The sequence below is a fragment of the Phacochoerus africanus genome, chromosome 2 (genome assembly GCF_016906955.1).
Source record: "Phacochoerus africanus isolate WHEZ1 chromosome 2, ROS_Pafr_v1, whole genome shotgun sequence".
NCBI lineage: Eukaryota > Metazoa > Chordata > Mammalia > Artiodactyla > Suidae > Phacochoerus > Phacochoerus africanus.
The window spans coordinates 256871753-256895105 of record NC_062545.1 but is presented as its reverse complement, the minus strand read 5'-3'; the positions used below and the strand labels follow the sequence as shown (position 1 = coordinate 256895105).

General features: G+C 50.2%; 1 protein-coding gene across 1 annotated transcript in view; it reads right to left on the bottom strand.

Moving 5' to 3' along the window:
- Positions 1 to 2756: 2756 nt before the first annotated feature.
- COL27A1 (collagen type XXVII alpha 1 chain) overlaps positions 2757 to 23353 on the bottom strand; it is a 154770-nt gene continuing 134173 nt past the window's right edge. Inside the window, 12 exon segments of the mRNA XM_047768236.1 lie at positions 2757 to 3824; positions 5291 to 5509; positions 12851 to 12960; positions 13961 to 14132; positions 14947 to 15012; positions 17886 to 17912; positions 18164 to 18199; positions 18412 to 18429; positions 18559 to 18594; positions 18736 to 18789; positions 19126 to 19188; positions 19713 to 19766. Of these exon segments, the coding sequence (XP_047624192.1) occupies positions 3678 to 3824; positions 5291 to 5509; positions 12851 to 12960; positions 13961 to 14132; positions 14947 to 15012; positions 17886 to 17912; positions 18164 to 18199; positions 18412 to 18429; positions 18559 to 18594; positions 18736 to 18789; positions 19126 to 19188; positions 19713 to 19766 (1002 nt within the window). The 3' untranslated portion in view covers positions 2757 to 3677.

The window sequence follows — 23353 nt, the reverse complement described above, 5'->3', positions numbered from 1 at the left end:
CCACACACAACTCGACACAGCAAAGGTGCTGCTGATAAACGCGTGAATTTGGGAGTTCCCGCGGACAGTCGGTTCACAAGATTGAGTGCCTTTGACGTGCTGCGCTCTGTGGCTACAGCAGAGAACAAGGTGCGCCTCCTGCCCTCACAGAGCTTTCTTGGGGGAAAAGCAGACATTAAGGTGCCTCAAGTTTCCCATTTGCAAAATGGGAAATGATCAAACTGCTGGGCAAACACTTTGAGGGTGGCAGACCTCAGGAAATGATTCAGGAAATGGGCCATTCTGTCTCAATTTCTTTCTTTCTTTTTTTGGGCCACACCTGTGGCATGTGGAAGTTCCCAGGCCAGGGACCAAACCTGGCCACAGCTATACACAGCAGTGACAACACCAGGTCCTTAACCCAATGGGCCACAAGGGAGCTCCCTTGATTTCATTTTTGATTAATTGTCAAAGAAATGAAAAGAATGTTCTCATTTCCAAGTGGTTTTTTTCCCTCCAGTGTTGGAAAGTCATCTTCCAGACTGAGAAAATAGAGCAGGGGTGCGATTCTTGGTACTTGAGCCTGTACTAGAATCTTCAGGGAGGCATGTGAAAACACTGATGGTGGGGCCCCATTCTTGGGGTTTGTGACTCAGCAGCCTTGGGAGGGGACCGAAAATTTGCGATTGTCACATACTCCCATGCTACTGGTGCTATTAATCCCAGGACCCACACTGAGACCTCCTGGTCTAATGGACTTAATAAGGCTGTCCCCAGTCTCAGGGTTGAATCGCAGCTTTGCTCTGGCCTCACCAGAGTGTCCCCTGGACTTCAGTATGTGGGACGCAGGAATCGCCAAGCCCCTCTAGACCATACGTCCTGGACTCTGTGGGTGGAGGTCTTGGAGCCATGGCAGGACAGAGGCTCCCAGGGCTCAGTCTGGGGTGGATGTCAGCTGCCTGTGGACAGACCGATGACCTGGGAACTTACAGCTAGTTTTTAGAACCTAAAGTCCTAGATAAAGGAGTTCCCGTCGTGGCACAGTGGAAACAAATCCCACTAAGAACCATAAGGTGGCGAGTTCGATCCCTGGCCTCACTCAGTGGGTTCGGATATGGCATTGCTGTGGCTATGTTATAGGCCGGCAGCTGTAGCTCCTATTTGACCACTAGCCTGGGAACCTCCATATGCCGTGGGTGCGGCCCTAAAAAGCAAAAGTAATTAATTAAACTTTAAAAATAAAATCAAACCCTAGATGAGAGCTCAGCTGCTTGTGATGTGTTCTTTCTCCTTGATGAGAAAGGCATCCAACATTCCAGGTGAAGAGCTAAAAAAAAAAAAAAAAAAGCACAACCTGACAGTTGAGAGGTAAGTTTTATTGGGGGAAAAATTAAGACTTAAGCCAGGGAGACAGCATCTCAGGTAGCCCTGAGAAACCCTGGGGCCACAGGATGGTGTAAGCAGCCTTCCGAGAGGCACCCGAGGGATTGTGGCCTTGCCAACACTTAGACTTCTAGCCTCTAGCACCAGGAGAGAAGGCCTTTCTGTTGTTTTAAGCCACTGGGTTTACAAACCCGGTACTGTTACAGTGGCATGAAGAAACCCCCTCACTTTGAGGGCTCCCCTCCAACGTGCCATAGCTCTCCCTGCGCCCCTGTCCGTTTGGGGAGCAGCATAAACAGAGCATCCTCTGAGCCTTTTCCCTCAATTCCCACCTTGAGCCCCGCCAGAGACGTCCCTCTAAGCTTTTCAAAGAAACACACGGCCACAGATGCATCATTCCATTGCCTCAGTTTTAAATATTTATTTAAAATCCAGAAGGGAAAAGGGGAAACGGAACCCCCTTGGGTTTTAACACATTGACATGTGGACAGAGACATGAACAAGGGTCGCAGAGAAACCCAAGAACAAGACAGAGGCCAGATGGAGACTGGCAGCTGGGGAGACCGAGCCATGAGATGAGGCCCAAGCTGCTAAGAACACGCCCTTCCGGGGGCGGGGGGGGGGGGGGGCAGGGGGGGGTTGGGGGTGTCCAGGTGGGGGAGGGAGACAGGAAGTGGGGGGAGGGGGGGCCAGAGTGAGGTATTAAATAATGAAAATCAAATCCAAATCCCAAAGAGACACAACTTTAGAAAAAAAAAAAAAGACACAAATAGACTTTCACATAAACTTTCCCCTTCTATAAAAATAATCCCATAGTTAAAATGACCTCAAAATCCAACCTGGGTGCTCACTGGTTGGCTGATACAGGAAGATTCAGATGACCCTGAAGAGCCCTGCCACGCGGAACTCTGAGATGCCCCCAAAATGAGCCTTTCTCCTCAGCCCACATGTAAGCTTGGAGCTAAAGATGCTGGGTTTCTACAGAATCGAATGGCCATGAAAAAGCAAGACGGCTGACAGCACCTTGGAAGGACAAGCTGGAAAGACACTTCCTCCAGGAAGTGAGGTCCTTGCGGGGTGCCCTGAGGCTTCTTGAGATGGGCCCCGATTTACATTCCACCTCTAGCACCAGCCCTGACCCAACGCTTTCTGCTAAATGGGTTTCTTCAAGGTCAAAGCTGCAAGGTCAGGATTCCTCAGTCTAGATCACACCCTCCAAGACAGGCCTGACTTCCCTCCAGGGCCACGAAAGGCCAAGTTAAAATCCTTCAAGCGGAGGCCTCCCCCTGCCTGAAGAGGACAAATACTTCAAAGTCCTAAAGTTAAAATCTAAGTCTTTCTACCTCTGTTTCTGGTTGTTTTTTGGTTGGGGGTTTTTCCTTTTTCTTTTTCTTTCTTTCCTTTTTTTTTTGGCTTTGCTTTTTTTTTTTTCTTTTACTTTTTTTGCCCCCCTCCTTAGCAGATTACCTGATGAGCACAAGGGTGATGCTAGGAAAATTTTAAAAATTCCCCAAACTTTGTCATTTGGAGGAGAGAGAAAAACGTGGATGACACCCCACGTCCAAATGTTTCTTCAAAGTCTGTGGCAAAAATGGTAGCACCTTCAGAATCTTAAATAAGGTTTTTTTTTTTTCTTAAAAAAAAAATCACATACACTACGAGACAATTGTGAGCACCAGCGATTTCACAGTGGGAGGTAGCAGACGTGGGCACCCAGCCCCAAGGATCTCAACTCTCCCTCTGGGCATCCATCACTTCTCACCCCCTGGCTGCTGTCTCTCACCTTCTCACCTCTTTCCCAGGTGAAAAAAAAAAAAAAAAAAAAAACGCACCTTCTTTGTGTTTGTTTAAATAAAATATATATACTTCTTTCTTTCCTTTCTCCTTTTTTTCATGTCTCCTCTCTAATATTGCACATCAAATCTCCCTGGCAGGGGCCAGCTGATGAGATGCCCCCTTCCCTCAAGCTGGCTGGAACGTGGGGCTCTTTGGGCGCGAAGCTGGGGAGGGAAAGGGGTGGCCACAGAGCTGGGAGACAGGCCGCGGGGCTCAGGCGGGTGGCAGGCCCAGCCAGCTCTGGCTGGCTCTTTGGTTGGTCTTGGTGGCTGAGCTGGGATCTGTTGTTTCCCCAGGACCACACGCGCCCTGTTAGCCCTCAGCCTCTTTGACTGGGCAGACACCAGCTGGGACCTGCTCAGGGATCCTTGGGCAGGTGAGCTGCATCTCCCAGGCCCACTTGCGCCTAGGGACCCTCCTTTTGCCTCCTCCTCCTCTTCCCTCCCCCTCGAGGCCTAGAGGAGACAGGAGGTCAGAGGTCAGAGGAAGCAGGCAGGTCCAACTTCGAGGCGGTACTGCTTCCCTGATGAGGCAGGAGGGAGGTTGTCCACGCTGACAATCGGCAGCTGCTGGGGGTCCTGGGTCCGGAAGATGAAGAGGGTCTGATGCCAGCGACCATCCTGGACCTGAGGGTGGAAAGGAACGCGTACACATACACCCATCATATATCATCATATATCACGGGCACGCACCACCATCTTTCATCATGATTTTGGATGTCCACATGGCATTCCACTGCCGCAATGACCTGTATTTCTCCATTTAGATGGCTTCCGCTACTTTGATTCTTCTAAGTAAAGCTGCCATCAATATTGTGTGCATTCTTAATTATTTCTCTTGAACAAATTCGAGAAGTTGATTCGCTGGATCAAAGGATAGGTACATTGCTAAGGCTTTGGATATATATTGAAGATATATATGCAGCTGTTGTCCTGAACCAATTTACAAAAAAACTGTGTTGGTTTGTTTTGGTTTTCAGGGCCGCATGTGCAGCATATGGAGGTTCCCAAGCTAGGGGTTGAATTGGAGCTGCAGCTGCCAGCCTACGCTGCAGCCACAGCGACGCCAGATCCGAGCCACATCTGTGACCTATGCCACAGCTTGTTGCAACACTGGATCCTTAACCCACTGAACCAGGCCAGGTTTCAAACTTGAATCCTCATGGATACTAGTCAGGTTCTACAACAGGAACACCTATTATTTTTTTTTTTAATTTAAAAATTTTTTTTGGCTATCCCCGCATCGTGTGCAAGTTTCTGGGTCAAGAATCAAACCCAAACTACAGTAGTGACAATGCCAGATCCTTAATCTGCTGTGCCACCAGGGAACTCCTCTACCAATTTACTTTTAATTGTCCCAATAGCTCTGTGTGAGGGTGTTGGTTTACCTGCATCCTCAGGAACACTCTGTATTAGCAGTTTTTGGTTTGTTTGTTTGTTTTTTTGTCTTTCTGTCTTTTCTAGGGCCGCACCCGCAGCATGCGGAGGTTCCCAGGTTAGGGGTCTAATCGGAGCTGTAGCCGCCGACCTACACCACAGCCACAGCAACGTGAGTTCCGAGCCGAGTCTGCGACCCACACCACAGCTCACGGCAATGCCGGATCCTTAACCCACTGAGTGAGGCCAGGGATCGAACCCGCAACCTCATAGTTCCTAGTGGGATTCGTTAACCACTGAGCCTCCTGTATTAGCAGTTCTGTAGGCTCTTTTGAGATGGGGGTTTTGGACAACTTTCTGTCTCCCTCTTCCTCTACAACCCACCATATTTTAGGCCTCTGAAAATAACCAGAAGGTTAAGAGAAGAAATTAGCTTGGCAGAGCTGGGGCAGAAAGGAGTAGAAATATATCCTTCTCTAAGCAGCCTTGCAGATAAAAAGACCAGCATCGCCCAGCCAGTAGAATTTTTACCAAACCAGGTCTTCCTTAGAAGTTTCCCAGAGAGGAAAAGCGAATATGAGCAATTTTACAACATTGTTGTAATGAAATCATCACACAAAGCTAAAAATCTTATGTATCACACGAATACAGCATACAATTGTTATTCCATTAGAAGGCGTTCTTCCACTTGTCTCATGAGGCGCCCTAAGAGTTACCTTGCAGCCATCCATGGACACCTCCGGCCTGAACTGACCCCCTGCTTCAAAGATCTGCCCGTTCCAGGCCCGGAAGCGCACAGCCTGCTTGGCTGGGGTCTGCCCGGGGCCCTCCTGCCACACGGTCATGTTAAGGCAGTGGATGGTGATTTGCTGTGTCACCTCAGAGCTTAGCAGGTGCAGAAAATTCATCTGGACCCGGCTGATGGCAAACTCCACCTGTGGAGGAGACGCAGCAGTGAGGCAGGGTCAGGCTTGGCTGCCCACGGCTCTTGGAATGCCTCGCCTTTCTCCGGAAGGTGCCAGGGATAAGCCCTTTCTTGATAAGCAATTCCCTGCTGTGTTCCCAGCGGCGTGTTCACTCAAAAGACAGGAAATTCGAGGTCTGTGTGAGCCAGTCCCACAGTCAGGAGCAAGGAAGGGAACGAACCCAGGTCTGCTGGACGCCAGCCCAGTGCCCAGGGTCCTGATGCCCTGAATGGGAGGGGCCTCTGGAACTGAGCTGGGATCCAGAGGCCCGGAGAAGAGGAGGATCTTGCCCAGGATTGAGGGGCTTTTGGAGGGCAGAGGGCAGAGGAAACGAGAAGCATCTTCCCCTTGTTTCTAAGTTCCAAGATCCTAGTGGAGTGGGGTGCGTGCTGCTGGAAAAAGAAGACCTGACAACAAACATTAGGACAGGATTTGGAGCGTAAGTGGTTGTAGCATAAATCCTGACAGTTGCCCCCCACCCCCCTTTTTTGGTGATGCAAGTGCCTGATTTAAGCTTTGACTGCTGAGGCATCCATTTCAAAGAGGCACCCACTTCAAAGAGAGACTATCTCAAATAAAGACAGCGCCAGCTTCAGGACTAGGTAAAAAGCCAGGCCACTTCCATGCACTGAGGCTCCTTTGTTTTAGAGATCTGGGTTGACCTCAACAACTGACCATTTGGGCCACTTGTTTTTTTCTCTCCCCATGCTTTCAATTCTGGCCCTGATATTTTAAATTCACCAATAAAAACTGAGCTCGTGAAACCCTAGGGCACCCCCAACCCCAAGAAAAGCAGAGCCCCAGTCCCACACACTGTCTCACTCTCTCTCTCTACCCATGACCTTGCCGTGTGGCCCTAGGTAGGTTGTGTAATTTCCAGGTCCTGTAAATAAAAAAAACCTTTCTTTTTTTCAAAATTTCCTGATGGTTATTGCTGAAGGGCATTTTGTAATTGTTATAAGAACCACAAGGCTGGTCCAACACCACCACTGGTTATTGATAGGCTGAGACCCACACACGACAATGGGCATGGTTGGCAGGACCGCACGACTGCCCTCACCATCAGCCTAAGGAAAGCCCTCTACCAGCAATGTATTTACTAACCACCTAACTCAGGAGGGTAGACCACGACCTTTTGAAGGGTCATTGTAGCTTTGCGCAGTGGCAGTATCGTAGCCCATGAAGTTTATCTGAGGTGCGATTATTGCTAATTGAAGGGTCTTGCTTGCTGGGGGGCTGTCTCACTGTTTTCTGCTTTTGCATATTGTGGTGTCCAGGGAGTTCCCACTGTGGCTCGGTGGGTGAAGAACCCAGCTAGTATCCATGAAGCTATGGGTTCGATCCCTGGCCTTACTCAGTAGGTGAAGGATCCAGTATTGCTGTGAGCTGTGATGTACATCACAGACATGGCTGGGATCCCATGTTGCTGTGGCTGCGGTGTAGGCTGGCAGCTACAGCTCGGATTCCACCCCTAGCCTGGGAACCTCCATATGCCATGGATGCAGCTGTTAAAAAAAAAAAAAGAAAAAAAAAATATTGTGGTGACCAAGCAAGCAGTCACGGCTGCTATAACAAGCCAGCTATCTCCCCAGAGCAGCGTGATCAAGGACATCGCACTAACAGGCTATGAGACCACTCATCGTAAAGGCCTTGGTTGACTATGAATGCGCGGAAGGGTCCTCCAGGCCGCCAAGGGAGAGCTGAGGAAGGTGAATTGGACCATAAGGCTGTCACTGCCCAAGAAAAGGCTCTGGGCTAAAGGCTGAGGAAAAGCTTCCTGTAGGTGAAGAGTCCACCGGCAACGACTGAGTTGGTGGTTGTGCCCGGATGACGTCTTAACCCGAAAGGGTGAAGCAGCCTGGCAGCTGGAAACCGATGGCCCACCAGAAGGAAAATGCAAGAGATCCACGGTCTCTGTGCCAAAACCTCACTCATCACTGTTGCTCTTTGTCCCTTGACCCGTTGGGATATGGTGGGTCCCATCCTTGGTGTGATATTACTAAACAAATAAAATAAAATAATGGACAGACATACATGTCCTAAACATCTGGTGCCAGCACCCCTAAGAACCCTGAGGATGCGCCTAGCTCCTTGATACATGCAGAAGCATCCTGGGCAGGGCTCAGTGCTGGCATAGTGACATGCTGAGGCTCCGGTGGTGTCACACTCCAGAGGCCTGAGGGCTTTCCCCAAAGCCCCTGGGCATATCACACTAGTGGAAGCAGACCTTAATCCCAGAGAGGTCTCTTAGAACACCCTGGGAAGGAAAGGAGCCGGCTACGAAGTCAGTTCACAGTGATGCCATCCCAAACTGCCCGTAACCACACAGGAGATTAAGATGACGAGAGAAGGAGTTCCTGATGTGGCACGGTGGGTTAAGAATCTGACTGCAGCCGCTCTGGTTGCTGTGGAGGTGCCGGTTCAATCCTCGGCCTGGTGCAGTAGATGAAAGCATCCAGCATGGCTGCAGGTGCGGTGGAGGTCGCAGCTGCGGCTCGGATTCAATCCCTGGCCTGGGAACTTCGTGTGCCATGGGTACGGCCGTTTAAAAAAAAAAAAAAAGAAATATCAAGAAGTAGAAATAGAGATTAAAAATATATACCTTACCTGAAATTCAAATTTTTCTTAAAGATTTTATGCAGCCGGAAGGAGAGAGGGGAACTAATTGGCTCTTATGGGTTTTTGTTGTTGTCACTGTCACTGGCTCTCAATCATTGCTTCTCATGACTGCCAAAATGCAACAACTGGCTAATGTCACTATAGACCCTAAACTCCATAATTTTCTTAAAGATCCCTGGCCTTCTTGGCTTCCCCTGAACTAAGAAACACACCTCCTAAGGAGTCCCTGATGCCAAGGAAAAAGATGACGGGCTTATCCAGGCCTCTAGGATGAGGAAGATGAAGGGAAGGTCAAGTGCCCCAGATATCCCACCCCCCCCACACACACCCTACCCCCCACCTCCTTGGATGCTTATTGGTTGTATCCTTCTATCACGGTGATCGCTGCTAAGGCTGACAGTGAATGGAAAACATTAAGATGAGGCCCATCTCCTGCTGGGCAAAATCGATGTTCCCCTGGGTTTACCTTGTCCATGGCTCTCCTTATCCCCATGACCTTCCTCTTTTTTTCAACGCCCAAGAGGCCCCCTTTGACCCAGAGAATTATTTTTACCACGCGCTCCCCTAATTGCAGTGTGGTGCTACGACATTTTACTGGAACTGCCAAAACCATGCAAAGGACGCTAAAAACGCCTAGAAGAAAATTTACATTCTTTCTCTGTCCCTTGAAGATTAAATCTTGGAAATGGAAACACCCCAGGAGGTAACGAAAATGCTGCCCACAATTGCCTGAGGCTGAAGGGGAAAAAAAAAAAAAAAAGAGGTTGGAGCAGGGAGAGGACTTTAAAGTATAAACGGCTTATAAAAGCTCTAAAAACTCTCCCTTGCTCACAGTTAGCTCACTGGCTCCTTAAGGTTACTTGATAAGAACAAATACAAATCTTTAATCTCTGCATATATTAGTAAAAAGCATTGCCACTGGAGCAGGTAACTTTAACTTGTTCTGCCTGATGGACACCATTTGGAGTCAAATGTTATTTATAAACTAGTGAATTCGATACTGTTGTACCTAGTTCATGGCTAAAATTTTGGAACAGAAGCCATAGGGTCTCTGGGTCTACCTAGGTGTTTGTCTGTGGATGTATATGTGATTTTTTTTCTTTCTATCTCTGGATGGTACTGCCAAAATTAATTTATGGGTTTTTTTTTGCTTGTTTTTTTGTCTTTTTAGGGCCGCACCCGTGGCATATGGAGGTTCCCAGGGTAGGGGTCCAGTTGGATCTGTAGCTGCCGGTTTACACCACAGCCACAGCAATGCCAGATCCAAGCTGCATCTGGGACCTACACCACAGCTCATGGCAACACTGGATCCTTAACCCACTGCATGAGGCCGGGGATCAAACCTACATCCTTATGGATGTGAGTCAGATTCGTTTCTGCTGAGCCAGGATGGAAACTCCCCAAATTAATTTGTAAGAGTTTTGTTTAAATGGGCTTAAAAATAAGCATGTGTGAATTAAGTATTCCTCAAACTCGGAAAGATAGAAACGAATGCAAATGTTTTTCAAGTTCACGTGATCTGGGATAATCTTCAGTAAAGGAAAGCTAGTCTAAGTTTGTTTCAGTTAAAATAGGTATGTCTTCAGAGCTATCAGCATTAAATATACTGCAGATAAACAACTTTTACCGGGTTTACTAGTCAAATAAATTCATGTTATTACAAAATCTGTCAGGAAGAAAATTAGCTTGGGATGATGGCTTTGTCTCCAGAGAAAGGATTTTACCTTGTGTGGGTGAAGTTGGCTAAAACTGGATTGTTATTATAAGGTTTCTTTTTTTAATAAATTTTAATGTCAATAATGTACTTAGGTGATTTTCTTTCATCTGCTGAAAGGACAAAGTTTTCTGGGCGTATTGGTCTGTTCCTGATAAGAGATTATAAAAGGTTTTTCTTTACCTTTTAAGTAATCTGGCTAGAAAGCAAAGATTTTGTGTTTTATCAAAATAATTTCCTGTGCTTCGCTTCATGTTGTCTTAATCAGGTCTTTAGTTCCTTAAGAAAACTGGGTCTTCTCAATATCAAAAGAGCTAAGTTTTGCTCACAACAATTAACCTTCTAATTTGCTTTTAAAATCTTTTGTCACTTTGGTTAAGTACTTAATCAAGCATTTTTTAAATAATGACCTGTGATTCCATTTAGTGAAGTATTGAAAATCTTTGATATTTTTGACAAACTTCCCCAAATTAAGTTTTTTTTTTTTGTCTTTTTAGGGCTATACCCTAAAAATAAATAAAAGTCCTGGCTTGGGAAATTGTCCTGCATCACTGCCTCCTGAAATGAGACGGGCCTTCAACTGAATGGACCTATTCCCAGGACCACGAGACAGGTTTGATGAGCTATGGAACCATCTACCTATGTGGGGTAGGTTCAGATGACCTACTTTTAAAAAAATATTATTTATTTATTTTTGCTTTTTAGGGCCGCACCCGTGGCATATGGATGTTCACAGGCTAGGGGGTAGAATCAGAGCGACAGCTGTCAGCCTACACCCCGGCTCATGGCAACGCCGGATTCCTGACCCACGGATCGAGGCTGGGTTGAACCCGCAACCTCATGGATGCTAGCCAGATTTGTTTCCGCTGTGCCACAATGGGCACTCCCAGATTTACCTACTTACACAAGATGCCCAAGATGTTAAAATATTTCACAATATTACCCAAATCTTGGAACGGATTCTAGCGCCCCTGAGATCACTGACTTAGCTTCACTGTGGTAACCCTTCAAGTTTGGGACAATGGCTATGTACCGAATCTCAGGTTCTTGCTTCTATAATTATTCTAGGATTTCCTACGCTGACCCTATTCAGATGTGTAGTTTGCAGGTTTCGAGGTGTCCTCGCCCTGCCTTTTGGGACATCAGCTACCCACGTGGTTAATGTGCTTACCACTGACTGATGGGCACCACAGGCTGGACTGTAGGGCAAGCCCTACAATTGGAGGTCCCTCTATTTTTTGTGATGCAAGTGCCTGACTTAAGCTTTGATTGCGGAGACATCCACTTCAAAGACAAACTATCTTAAATGAACCCATTGCCAGCCCCACCACCGGCACTGGAAGAGCCGGGCCACCTCCTAACACCGAGCCTCCTTTGTTTCAGAGATCTTGATTGATTTCAATAATTCACCGTGTTTATTCTCTTCCCATGCTTTAAATGTCCACCCTGATGTTTTAAATTCACTAATAAAGAGTGAGCCCGTGAAATCCTAGACCCCACCTCCAATAAAAGCAGAACCCAGGCCCACACACTGTCCCTCTCTCTGCCAGAGACCTCACTGTGTGGCCTCAGGTGTGCTGGGTAATTTCCAGGTCCTGTAAGTAATAAACCTACATTTTTTCCCCCTAAGTTTCCTGAAGGTTATTGCTGGAGGGCATCTGGCAGTCATAGCAAGAACCACAGGGGCTGGTTCAACCACAACATTGGTTATTGACAGGCTGAGACCCACACATAACAGTGGTTCATTTATTCCTAACAGGGGTGGTGACTTGGATGGGCAGTCATGTGGCCAAAGCAGGTGCCAACTCTGGCCTCACCCCTCTGCCAGCCGGGTTTGCCCTATGGCCCCTGAGCCTTAGTATCAAAGGGCAAAGGGCCCGCTGGACTGTGAGCTCTGGCTAGAGGGGCACTGGAGAGGCTGCCTCGTTTCCTATTGAATCCCAGCACCTGGCTCAGAGGCTGGCACATGGTGGGGACCCAACAAAGACTTGCTAACCAGCTGGTTCACCTATGGATGCTCAAACCCCAGTTCTCATATGGTTAGCACAAGCCACCTCTTGGTGCTTCCCCTGGGGGCTGATGGAATGGGATGCAAGGGGGCTCTGCGTCCCCAGCTCCCCTCCAGCCTGAGAGGCCCTCTTCACTGCAGCATGAATCATCCTGTATCAGGCACTTGCTGCAACTGAAAGCCCACAAGCCAATGAGGGGTTTCCTGGAAGAGGGAGGGGTTAGGTCCCAGGGCCACCGCTGTGGTTCGTTGTTAAGTTGCCCTGAGCCACTCACCTTCTCAGCCCAGAGACCCACCCATGGTAAGTGGGCCCTGAACGTGAGTCACATATTTGCATACACAACCCTGGAGACCTGTCCCAGGTGGGCATTACACTGACTTATTTTGTGCTGATGGTTCATGGTTCTCTAAGCCAGGCCAGCTTGGCCAACTATGCTGTTTTATTTTTTATTTTTAAATTTTTTTTTAGGGTCACACCTTTGGCCTATGGAGGTTCCTGGGCTAGGGGTCGAATCAGAGCTGCAGCTGCCGGCCTACACCACAGCCACTACAACACCAGATCTAAGCCTCATCTGTGACCTACGCTGCAGCTTGTGGCGGCCACGATAGATCCTTAAGCCATTGAGCAAGTCCGGGGATCAAACCTGCATCCTCGTGGATACTAGTCGGTTTCTTAAAATGCTGAGCCACAACGGGAACTCTGCAACTATGCTGTTTGAGATATTAAGCAGAAAGCTCTATTTGAAGAAAGAACTATCACACAACCCCAGAAAGTTTGGAAACTGTGGATTTAGAACAATGGATCCCCAGCATATGGATGAGGAAGTGGGCTCAGAAAGATGACTCTCCCAAAGCCATGCAGCAAGATAGTCAAGGCTCAGTCCCAAACCTGGGTGGGCTGTGGTCCAGGGTAGGGGAAGGAGGCAGGTAGAGAGGGCCAGCCAGCGGGGCCTGGGGGGAAGATGGGTACCTTGGAGGCTGTGATGGGCTTGAGACACGTCTGTCCACCATGTGTGAAGTTGCAGGAGACTTCGATGGTGTCGGACGAGCAGCCAAGGTTTGGATCCACCCAGTAGGTACCTGCAGGCAGCGTGGGAGGGCGGTGTTTGTATGTGGGGAGGGGCGTACATGGTTCTGTAGGTGGACCCCACACCTTGTGGTCTGCTGAGCCCCAGTTGGACATGAAGTCAGGGAAGGGGAGTCGGAAAGGGATTCCGTGAGCCTCAGAGATGGAAGAAAACCCTCTGGGCAGAGCTCATTGATGGCAGAATCCTTGGAGGGGCCACTGGTGGAGCCCTCGCCCACCCTGCTAGTGGAAAGTGCCCATTTTACAGAGAGGACAACTGAGGGTGAGAGAGGCTGAGCCACTTGCCCAAGGGATTTAGGGATCATTTAATTGCATGATTTTTCCCAACAAGGCTAGGGATCCTCCTAGAGCGTGGTGGGAGTCACGGCTTCTACCCCATCAACCAGGCAGCTCATTTGGCACCTGGTTTCCCCTTTGGGTGGCCAAGGGAGCCAAAGGGCCTGCTGCTGAAAGACGAGGAAGCTGGCTACTGGTCCCTCTTCTTGTGCAGAGGAGGGAAGGGTGGTTGGCCCAGCTCACAGAGCTGGTCAGAGGCAGGGCTAATGTTCGAACTCGGGTCTGTCTGCCTCCAGAATGGTGGTCCTTTCCGAGGCCCCCATCCCCTCAGAGAGAGAGAGGAGGATGAGGCAAGGACAGAAAGGGGGGCATCCTGGCTATCCAGGGAAGCTAGGATGGGGTCCTCTCCTGGTTCTGGGTTTTTTTTTTTCTGCCAAAGCTCTTAGCCCATTGCACTGAAATGGTCATCCCCAGCTGGTGGATCTGTGGGCTCAAGAAGGGTGGGACCACCCCTCTGTGTTTCCCACTCTCTCCCCACATCCCAGGAAGCACAAGGTCTGGCACGTCATGGGGCTCCATGACTGTTCGTTGACTGAATAAACAACTGCCTCCTTAAGGATAGAAACTTGAGCCAAGACTCTAATGCACCATGTCCCCAGCTCCTCCTGAGCCCCTGGCCCCACCCCGGCCCACCCCTGGGGCAGGAAGCCTTCGTACCATCCACCATCTTCTGCTCACAGTCCATGAGGTCCCGGCAGACCCGGGCGGGGTTCTCTTTGGTGCCCAGGGGCGTCTTAATGCTCTGGATGAGGTTGCTGAGGTAGTGTAAGGTTTTAAAAATCTCCCCTCCCTGGTCCAGCACCAGCCGGTCCGGTGGGTGGCTGTAACCCTGTGGTGAGGAGAGAGGGGGGCCATGGGTCCCTTGAGGTCTCGGCCAGGCCTGGGGTCTGAGCTGCCACAGCCCCAAGTTCTTGCTTACTGGGATCCCAGCAGGGGGCGTGGTGGGTCCCCCTCCACTTAACAAATAAAGCAACTGGGGACCAGCCGAGAATGGGTCAGGGCAGGTCTGCCAAGAGAGCTTGGAGGCTAGAGAGGAGCAGAGGGTCAGCTGGTTCCTGGTGTAGGACAGGAAGGCCCCCATGAGCAGGGAGTCGAGGGGGTTCTTCCGCCTGCCCTTCCCCCTGGATTGTGAGCCATGAGCAAACCGTCTGGGCATCAACCCTCCAGAGCATCCTGCTCAGGGGACAAATGGGAATGTCTGAAGGAGGTCTGAGTTGGGGGATAGTGAGTTCCCCATCATGGGAAGGAAGCAAGGCAATAAAGGAAACTCCTGACAGGGCTCAACTAGAGGACACCCAAGGCCCTGCTCAGCCTGAGATCCTGGTACTGAGCTGACCGCCGGCCAGGATCTTAGCAGAGCCTGTGGATTGCCTGTGCGCTTCCTGCTCCTGATTGGCTGTGGGACTGAACTGCAGGAAGCTGCTGTGGGCTCTGGGCCCAGGAGAGCACCTCTTTCTGGCTCAGGAGGAGAGGGCTCGGGCCCATTCCTGGTCCCTCCTCTGGCTCGCATCTTTGGTTGTGAGGTGCCTTCAAGGGCTACGAATCCCTCGATCAGGCCACATGGAGGGCACAGACCACACATGGGCCATCATTTCTGTCTCCCTCAGGAAGGGACCCCATGTGGGCAGGGCTCCTGGTGGTACCTCTGCTCTTAGTGCTCCACTAGTGTCCATCCACGTCTGGAAAGCTGCCCCAAGGTCATCTTGTTGCTGCTCGGGGAGAAGACAGGGTGTGTCTCCGGGCTCCCCACCCCAACCCAGCAGCCCAAGGTCTGAGCCCTCCCACCACACCTTCCCCGTCGGGATGGTGGTCAATAACACGCCTTCTGCAGAAGGGCCCCTCCTCCCCTTCCCAAGACCTCCCCCCCATTCCCTTCCTCCAGGCACCTTCCATAGCTCCCCATCACCCTCAGGATTAAGTCCAAACTCCTCAACGGGGTTACAAGACCTGGCCTGAGTGGTCTCTGGCCCTGCCTCTCTTCTCTCTGTCACATGTGCTCTGTGCACAGGACACGCTATTGTCCTTCTAAGTGCCGTGCTCTGTCTAGCCACCGGGCCTTGGCACATGCTGCTCTCATTGCTTCTTCCCTCCTTCTAATGTTCCCCCGGGGCTATTGGAACAATGCACCAACGCAGTGGGGCGATGCTGCCCCCTAGAGGACATGTGGCGTTATCTGGTGACTCTAGGGGCTGTCACAGTTGGGGGAGCGGGTGCTACTGGCATGTAGCGGGTGGAAGCCAGGACGCTGCTCAACCTCCTACAATGCACAAGGCAACCCCTCATAGCAAAGAATCATCTGCAGGACGAGCATAGAGCAGGGTTTTTCTACAGCAGCGCTATTGACCTATGGGGCCAGATGATTCTTTGCTATGATGGGAACTCTTTCTGGATGCTTCTCCCTCAGGCTGGGTGCGGACCCCTCCCTCTAAACTCCCACAGTCCCCAGGTTTCCCCTTCGGCTTGCACTCCAACCCCAGGACCGGGCTTGCCAGAAGCACAGCCATAGGCTTGCCATGAAAGTAGCGAGGGGGAGAATCTGACAGCGAGTCAGGCCTAGGATTGGGGGCTGGGTGGGCCTCTGGGGGTACTGCTCAAGTTCAAATCTCAGCCTTGCTACTTGCTAACCGCACCCTCTGGGCAAGTTGCTTAAACTCTTTTTGCCTGGATTCTCTCACCCTGATGAGGGGCCTGAGACTAAAATTCTCTCAGAACCGTTGAGAGGAATAAGTGAGTTAGACATGAAAAGCATGTCTAATGCCATCTGGCATGTATTAGCTATTATTTAAAAAAATTCAAAATCCTCTAGTTTTCCTTTTTTTTTTGTCTTTCTTGGGCCGCTCCCGCGGCATATGGAGGTTCCCAGGCTAGGGGTCTAATTGGAGCTGTAGCCACCGGCCTACGCCAGAGCCACAGCAACATGGGATCCGAGCCGCGTCTGCAACCTACAACACAACTCATGGCAACACTGGATCCATGACCCACTGAGCAAGGCCAGGGATCGAACCTGCAACCTCATGGTTCCTAGTCGGATTTGTTAACCACTGCGCCACAATGGGAACTCCACGTTTTCCATTTTTTAGCAGGAAAAGATCTTTCTCATTTCTCTTCACTCCCCCCTCGCTGGCTTCCTCACTGATAAGAAGGACTAGAGAGGGCGTAGAGGGAGAGGCCAGGGCTGTCACTCTATCTTTGGGGGCGAGGCAGGCAGAGGGACGGATGGCGAGAAGCAGAGAGGTAAGAAGAACAGGGGTTCTGAGCAGCAGCCCAAGGGCTCCTTGTAGTCCTTCCCCTTGGCCACTCCCGGCAACGTCAGAGCCTAACAGTCACCCAGCACTGTGGCGAAGTGGGGATGGACTCGGCAGAGGGCTTAGAAGCGGGTCATGCTTTCAGACAGACCAGGGGGCCCGCCAGGGAGGACCTCGGGGCCTGACGTGCAGCCTCGGCCCACCCTCTCTGGACCCAGAATCTGAGCTGGAAGGACTCTGCGGTGTTGAGATTTCTAACAAGAAATGTATGTTTGGTCTTCGACCCGGTTCCTGGCACCGAGCTCCTAACACCCTTGGAAGGTCCTGAAATAGGGCGTCTTTTGCGACATGAACAAGGTGACTTTTGGAAAGGTCATAAGTGACCGCAGGCTGGGGGCTGGTGGTCAGTGGAACCAGGCAGGTGATTAGAGGGTTGGAACATCCGGTTATCACCCCCCACAACCCCCAACAAGGGGAGGGGGGCTGGAGGTTGACTCAGTTGCCAGGGGCCAACGACTTAATCAGTCATGTCTATTGTAACGGAGCTTCCATAAAAACCCAAAAGGATGGGGTTCAGAGGGCTTCCACGCTGGTGAGCACATGGTGATTAGGGGAGACTGGTGCTCGGAGAGGACAGGGAAGCCTGTGCTCCTTCCCCAGGCCTTGCCCTTTGCATCTTTTCCATCTGGCTGTTCCTGCATTATATCCTTTTATAATAAACCCGTGATCCAAGAAGTCCGGTTTGTCTGAGTTCTGTGTGCCTCTCTAGCAAAGTAACAGAAGCTGAGGAGGGGCGGTGGGAACCTCTGGTTTTAGCCAGTTGTGACAAAGCGCAGGTGACACCTGGATTTCCACCTGGCATCTGAAGTAGGGTGCGGGGGGAGGGCTGGGGGGATGGGAGGAGCCAGCAAAAGCCCTGCAGGACCGGGTCCTTACCCTGTGAGTGGACAGTGTCAGGATTGAGCTGAATGGCAGCTGGAGTCCCAAGAATTCCTTATTGATGTGGGGACCCCCCCCTTCTCCCAACACCCACAGATTGGAATCAGTACCAGAACCTGAAAGAGCTGTCAGTTGATCCATACGGCGTGTACCCACAGGACCCTGGGGCCAGGGGTGGGAGTGTCTTCCTGGTTTCACAGTCAGGGGTGCATCCTGGCTAAAACCTGGGTTTCCTGCCTCTCGGCCCAGGGCTCTCTGCTTCGGGGTCCAGGGGCCAGTGTGGAGTGATGAAAGGACATGGGCAGCCCTGGGCCCAGTTTAGGGCCACTACGGCCAGAGAGGGGTCACCACCCCCAGGCCTTACCCCAAGCAGGCAAAAGAGAACTTTTCCAACTTACAAAGTGGACAGGGCTCCCTGGAGGACCCTGCAAAAGAAGGGGCTGGGTCAGTACTGATGAGGACTGGGTGCTGCAGTCCTGGGAGCCCTTAGGAGAAAGGAGGGGCTGTCAGGGCACGAGAGAACCTGCCACCCTGGTCTCTGCTGTCCCAGAGGCCTGTCCTGTCCTGGGAACTCAGGGCCAAGACAAGCATCTGCCAACACAGCCTTGCGTCTCCTTCGAAGGAACCCCACCTCCTGCCCTGAAGTCCAAGGGGCCCCGGGCGCACAGCTACCTACCGGTGGGCCGGGCTGCCCTCGGGGACCGGGTGGACCCTGGAGGAAGAGGACAGCAGTGAGGCCCTGTCGAAGGCCTCTCATCCCTCCACCCACCCAGCCAGGCCTCCTCCAGCAATGATGCCCCACATATAGACTGAGGCCCAGAGGGAAAAGCATGCCCAAGGACACCGCTAGTCATGGGCAGGGGACCCCAGTGTGCACACCTCCCCCTCCCCATCCCCCCAGCCCTCACACCCCAGCCCACTCACCCTCGGACCTTGCAATCCCTGGAGGGGGACAGAAGCAGGGAGAGAGAGTTATAGGACCAGGCTGAGCCGTGCCCCCTCGCCTGCCCCAGCCCAACCCTCCCCCACCCCCCACCATTCCGCTCCCCCCTCCACAGCCCATCCACTCACCAAGTCCCCTCGGCTGCCTTTGTCGCCCTTCGGACCCTGCAATCAAACATGGCCCAGTGAGAGAGGGCTCGGAGGGGAAGGTCCGTTTCCCAGGTGGGGAAATGGAGGCTCAGGCTGGCCCTGGTTCTCAGGGACCGCCTTGCCCTGCAGTGCTTCTGGCCAGCCCCCTGCATATACCTGGCGTCCTGAAGGTCCCAGGATTCCTAGGGGCCCAATGATGCCTTCCTTTCCCTAAAGGAGAGAGAAAGGCTTGGGTGTCCTTGTCCCCGGACCTGGGGGACAGGGTCACAGGGCCAGGGGGGTAGAAGGCAGCTGAGTGCCCCAAGGGGGTGGAAGGGAGACCTCCCCCAGCAGGGCCAGGCCATGCGTCTCCTGCATCCTGTGCACCTGGGGGGGGGGGTGTCTGAGTTGGGGAGGGGAGCAGGAGAAAGGGGGCAGGATGGCAGCTCAGAACCCGGAGTGAAGAGCGGGGACAGAGAGGGCTCAGGACTGAAGGAGCAGGAGCGACGTCCACCCACTGATGGCCGGACGACTGTCCCTACTGGGACAGACAGGGAGAGCACTCACCATCAAGCCAGGAGGCCCCCGAGGGCCCTGGATGCCTTTGAAGCCGATGTCTCCTGGGGGGCCCTGCGGGGGGCAGAGGAAGGGCTGCTGTGTCTGGGCGGCCGCTGGGTGAGTGAGGGGCTCCCGCAGCTCCGCCACCCCTGGGGTCTGGCCAACCTTTGCCCTCCCTGTCAAGAGAGGCCTTACCTGAGAGGCTCCAGCGAGACTAACAAATGTCCACAATTACTAAGCAGGTGCCAGTGTGCCGGCCCGGTGCTAAATGGTATAAGCCTCTGATCTTAATGGTAACAACCCTTTGCTGTTGTTATGCCATTTTATAGATGAGAAAACTGAGGCTTCGAGACCAGGAGAGTTGCCTGAGGCACAGAGCAGGTAAATTGTGGAGCCGGGCTTAGAACCCCGGTGTGTTGGAATGTGAGCTGGGGGACAAGCAAGCTCATGCGAGATTCTAGCTGTGTTCCGACCCACATCGCAAGTGCTCAAGAAATATTTGTTGAATGAAATTAACAATTTGTTGAATGAATAAATGAACAAGTAGGTGGATGGGTGGGACCCCAGGAAGAACAACGTGGAATGGGAATCGGTACCTTGGGTCCAAAGAGGCCAGCCATTCCTGGGAAGCCCATCTCACCAGAATCACCCTGTGGGGAGAACAGGATGAGGTGGGGTGAGGGGGGCCAAAACAGGGGTGTCTGGCTGGTCATGCCGGATCCCTGGAGCCACAGCTGCTGGCCTACACCACAGCCATGACAAAGCGGGATCCGAGCCACGTCTGCGACCTACATCATAGCTCACGGCAATGCTGGATCCTTAACTCATTGAGCGAGGCCAGGGATCAAACCCGCATCCTCATGGATCCTAGTTGAGTTCATTAACTGCTGAGCCACAAAGGGAACTCCCTGGGCCTGCCTCCTAGAAGGGATATCAGGCACTCCCCCTCGCAGTGATCAGATGAGCATGGATGGCTCACAAACCAGACACCGGGTCAGCCTGGGCTCCAAGGGGGCAGGAGCCTGTGCGTTCTGTCACATGAGAGAGTGGAGGCCAGCTCAGGGATCCCACGAGGGATGGTCCAGGACACTCAGGATCTCCTGTCCCAGGTCTTCAAGGAAGAGAATGGAAGGACCTGTGGACTTCCTGACCCATCCTGAAGTCTCTAATAAGGAAGGAGCTTCTCAAAGCGGTCCCTAAGAGCTGAGGGCCTGCCATGTGCCAGAGGCTTTGCATGCACCACCGTGCGCGTGTGGGTTTCCACATCAGCCTGGGCAGATACAACATGCCCCAGACCAGGAAACGAGGGCTCGGGAAGGGCGGGAACTTGTTCAACACGGGTGTTGTGGAATGGGCTAGATTCAGATAAGGTGTACAATTCCAGGGGCCTGGGTTATAAGCTATTGCTTAACTTTTAAAGAAAATGCTCAAGTGTCTTCCAAAGTGCTTGTACAATTTTACATTCCTATTAGCAGAGTATGAGGGTTCTCGTTGCTCCATATCCTTGTCCACACTTGGTATAGTCTGTCTTTTAAGAGCATAGCCATTCTAATAGGTGTGCAGTAGCATCTCATTACGGTTTTAATGAGTGTTTGCCTAGTAACTAACGATACTGACCTTCTTTTATATCCTCTTTGAAGTGTCTACTCAATTCTTTTGCCTATTTTTTTAAATTTGGCTGCTTATTTTCTTATTAATGAGTTTTGGGAGTTCTTTATATGTTCTAGATATAAATTCTTTACCAGATGTATGATTTGCACTTTCTCCTAGTATGTGGCTTCTCTTTTCATTCTTTCAACAGTGCCCTTTGGAGAAGCAAATGTTTCAAATTTTGATGAAGTCCAATTTATGAAATTTTATGGATCATGCTTTTGGTGCCATAGCTAAGAAATCTTGTTTATAACTACCAAGGTCTCAAAGATTTTCTTTTGAAAATCTTTCGCTACGTTGTTTTCTACTTCCTTCCAGAAGTTTTAGCATATTTGGGTTTTTAAAATTTTTAAATTTATTTTTATTTTTTATTTGTCTTTTTGCCATTTCTTGGGCCACTCTCGCGGCATATGGAGGTTCCCAGGCTAGGGGTCCAATTGGAGCTGTAGCTGCCGGCCTGCACCAGAGTCAAAGCAACACGTCTGTGACCTACACTACAGCTCACAGCAACGCCGGATCCCTAACCCACAAGGCCAGGGATCAAACCCACAACCTCATGGTTCCTAGTCAGATTTGCCAACCACTGAGCCACGACAGGAACCCCTAGCATATTTGGTTTTATGTTTAGGTGTGTGATCCATGTTGAGTTCATTTTTGAACATGGTATGAGCAGCCGTTGCTGGAAAAGACTCTTCTGCATACACTGAGTTGCTTGTGCACCTACGTCAAAGATCAGTTGTCTGAATATGAAAGAATATATTTCTGGACTCTTTTTTTCTGGTCCTTTGACCTCTGAGTAGATTTAGAGCAAGGACCATACTCTCGATTACTGTGGATTTGCAAGTCTTACAATCAACTACGGTTAGTCCTTCAACTTTGCTCTTCTTTTTCCAAGTTGTTTTGATTATGCGAGGTCTTTGGCATTTCCCAATGAATTTTAGAATCAGCTTGTTATTTTTTACAAGAAAAGCCTGATGGGTTTTTGACTGGGATTGTGTTGAATCTGTAGACCAAGTTGAGGAAAACTAACATCTTAACCATATTGAGTCTTTAGACCAATGAGCACAGTAAATATCCATTTCCTTACATCTCCCTTAATGTATCCCAGCGATCTTTTATAGTTTTTCAGTGTACGTGTCTTACACACCTATTGGCATATGTATCTCTAAGGATGTCATATTTTCATGCTGTTGTAAATAGGACCACTCTTTAGATTTCAAATTCTGACTGCTTATTGCTGGTGTGTATCATTCATTCGAGCACATGAGCTGGTGTCCTGCCATCTTGCTAAAACTCACTTATTCTAGTAGCTTTATGGTAAGATTCTATTGGATGTTGTACATAGACAATCATTTCATCTACAAAGGAAAAGTTTCATCTCTTTCTTTTTTGATATTAATGTCTTTTATTTAGTTTTCTTGCCTTACTGCGTTGGCTAAAACTGCCAACACAATGTTGAATAGAAGTGGTGAGAACAGATACCTTTGACTTGTTTTGCAATTTGGGGTAAAGAATTCAGTCATTCACGCTTAAGTATATGTTAACTATAGAGTTTTCATGGATGCCCTTTATTAAATTGAGGAAGTTCTTTTCTATACAAGTTTGCTGAGAATTTTTATCAGAAATGGAGTTGGATTTTATCAATTGCTTTTCTTGCATCTACTGAGATGATTAATTGGGTTTCCTTTTTTAGTTTGGTAAATTATACTGGTAATGGTAAATTATACTGATTTATTTTCAAATGTTATACCATCCTTGTATTTCTGGGATAAACCTCACTTGATCTTGGGGTGCTATCCTTTGAATGTATTCTTAGATTCATTTTTCTAAAACTGTATTGAGGAGTTCCTGTCGTGGCGCAGTAGTTAACGAATCCGACTAGAAACCATGAGGTTGCAGGTTCGATCCCTGGCCTTGCTCAGTGGGTCGAGGATCCCGTGTTGCCATGAGCTGTGGTGTAGGTTGCAGACGCGGCTCGGATCCCGTGTTGCTGTGGCTCTGGTGTAGGCTGGCGGCTATAGCTCTGGTTTGACCCCTCGCCTGGGAACCTCCATATGCCGCAGGAGTGGCCCTAGAAAAGGCAAAAAGACAAACAAACAAAAAAACGGTATTGAGAAGTTTTATATCTATACTTATGAGGTATATGGGTCTGTAGTTTTCTTTGCTTGTAATGTCTTTGTCTGCCATTGACATCAGGGTAATGCCAGCCTCACAGAACATGTTGGGAAGTATTCCTCCTCTTCAATTTTCTGGAAGAGTTTATGCAGAATTGGCACTATTTCTTCCATAAACAATTACTAGAATTTACCAGTGAAGTCATCTGACCCCTTGTGGGAAGTTTTAAAAACTATAGTGCAATTTCTCTAATAGATACCAGGGTATTTAAGGCTATTTAGGGTTCTGGTTGGGATCACTTAGTTACAGACAGAAAGACTGAGGCCAGGAGTTCCTGTTGTGGCTCAGTGGGTTAAGAACCGAATTCGTATCCATAAGGATGTGGGTAGATCCTTGGCCTTGCTCACTGCATGAAGGATCCGGCGTTGCCGAGAGCTGTGGCATAGGTTACAGATGCAGCTCGGATCTGGCA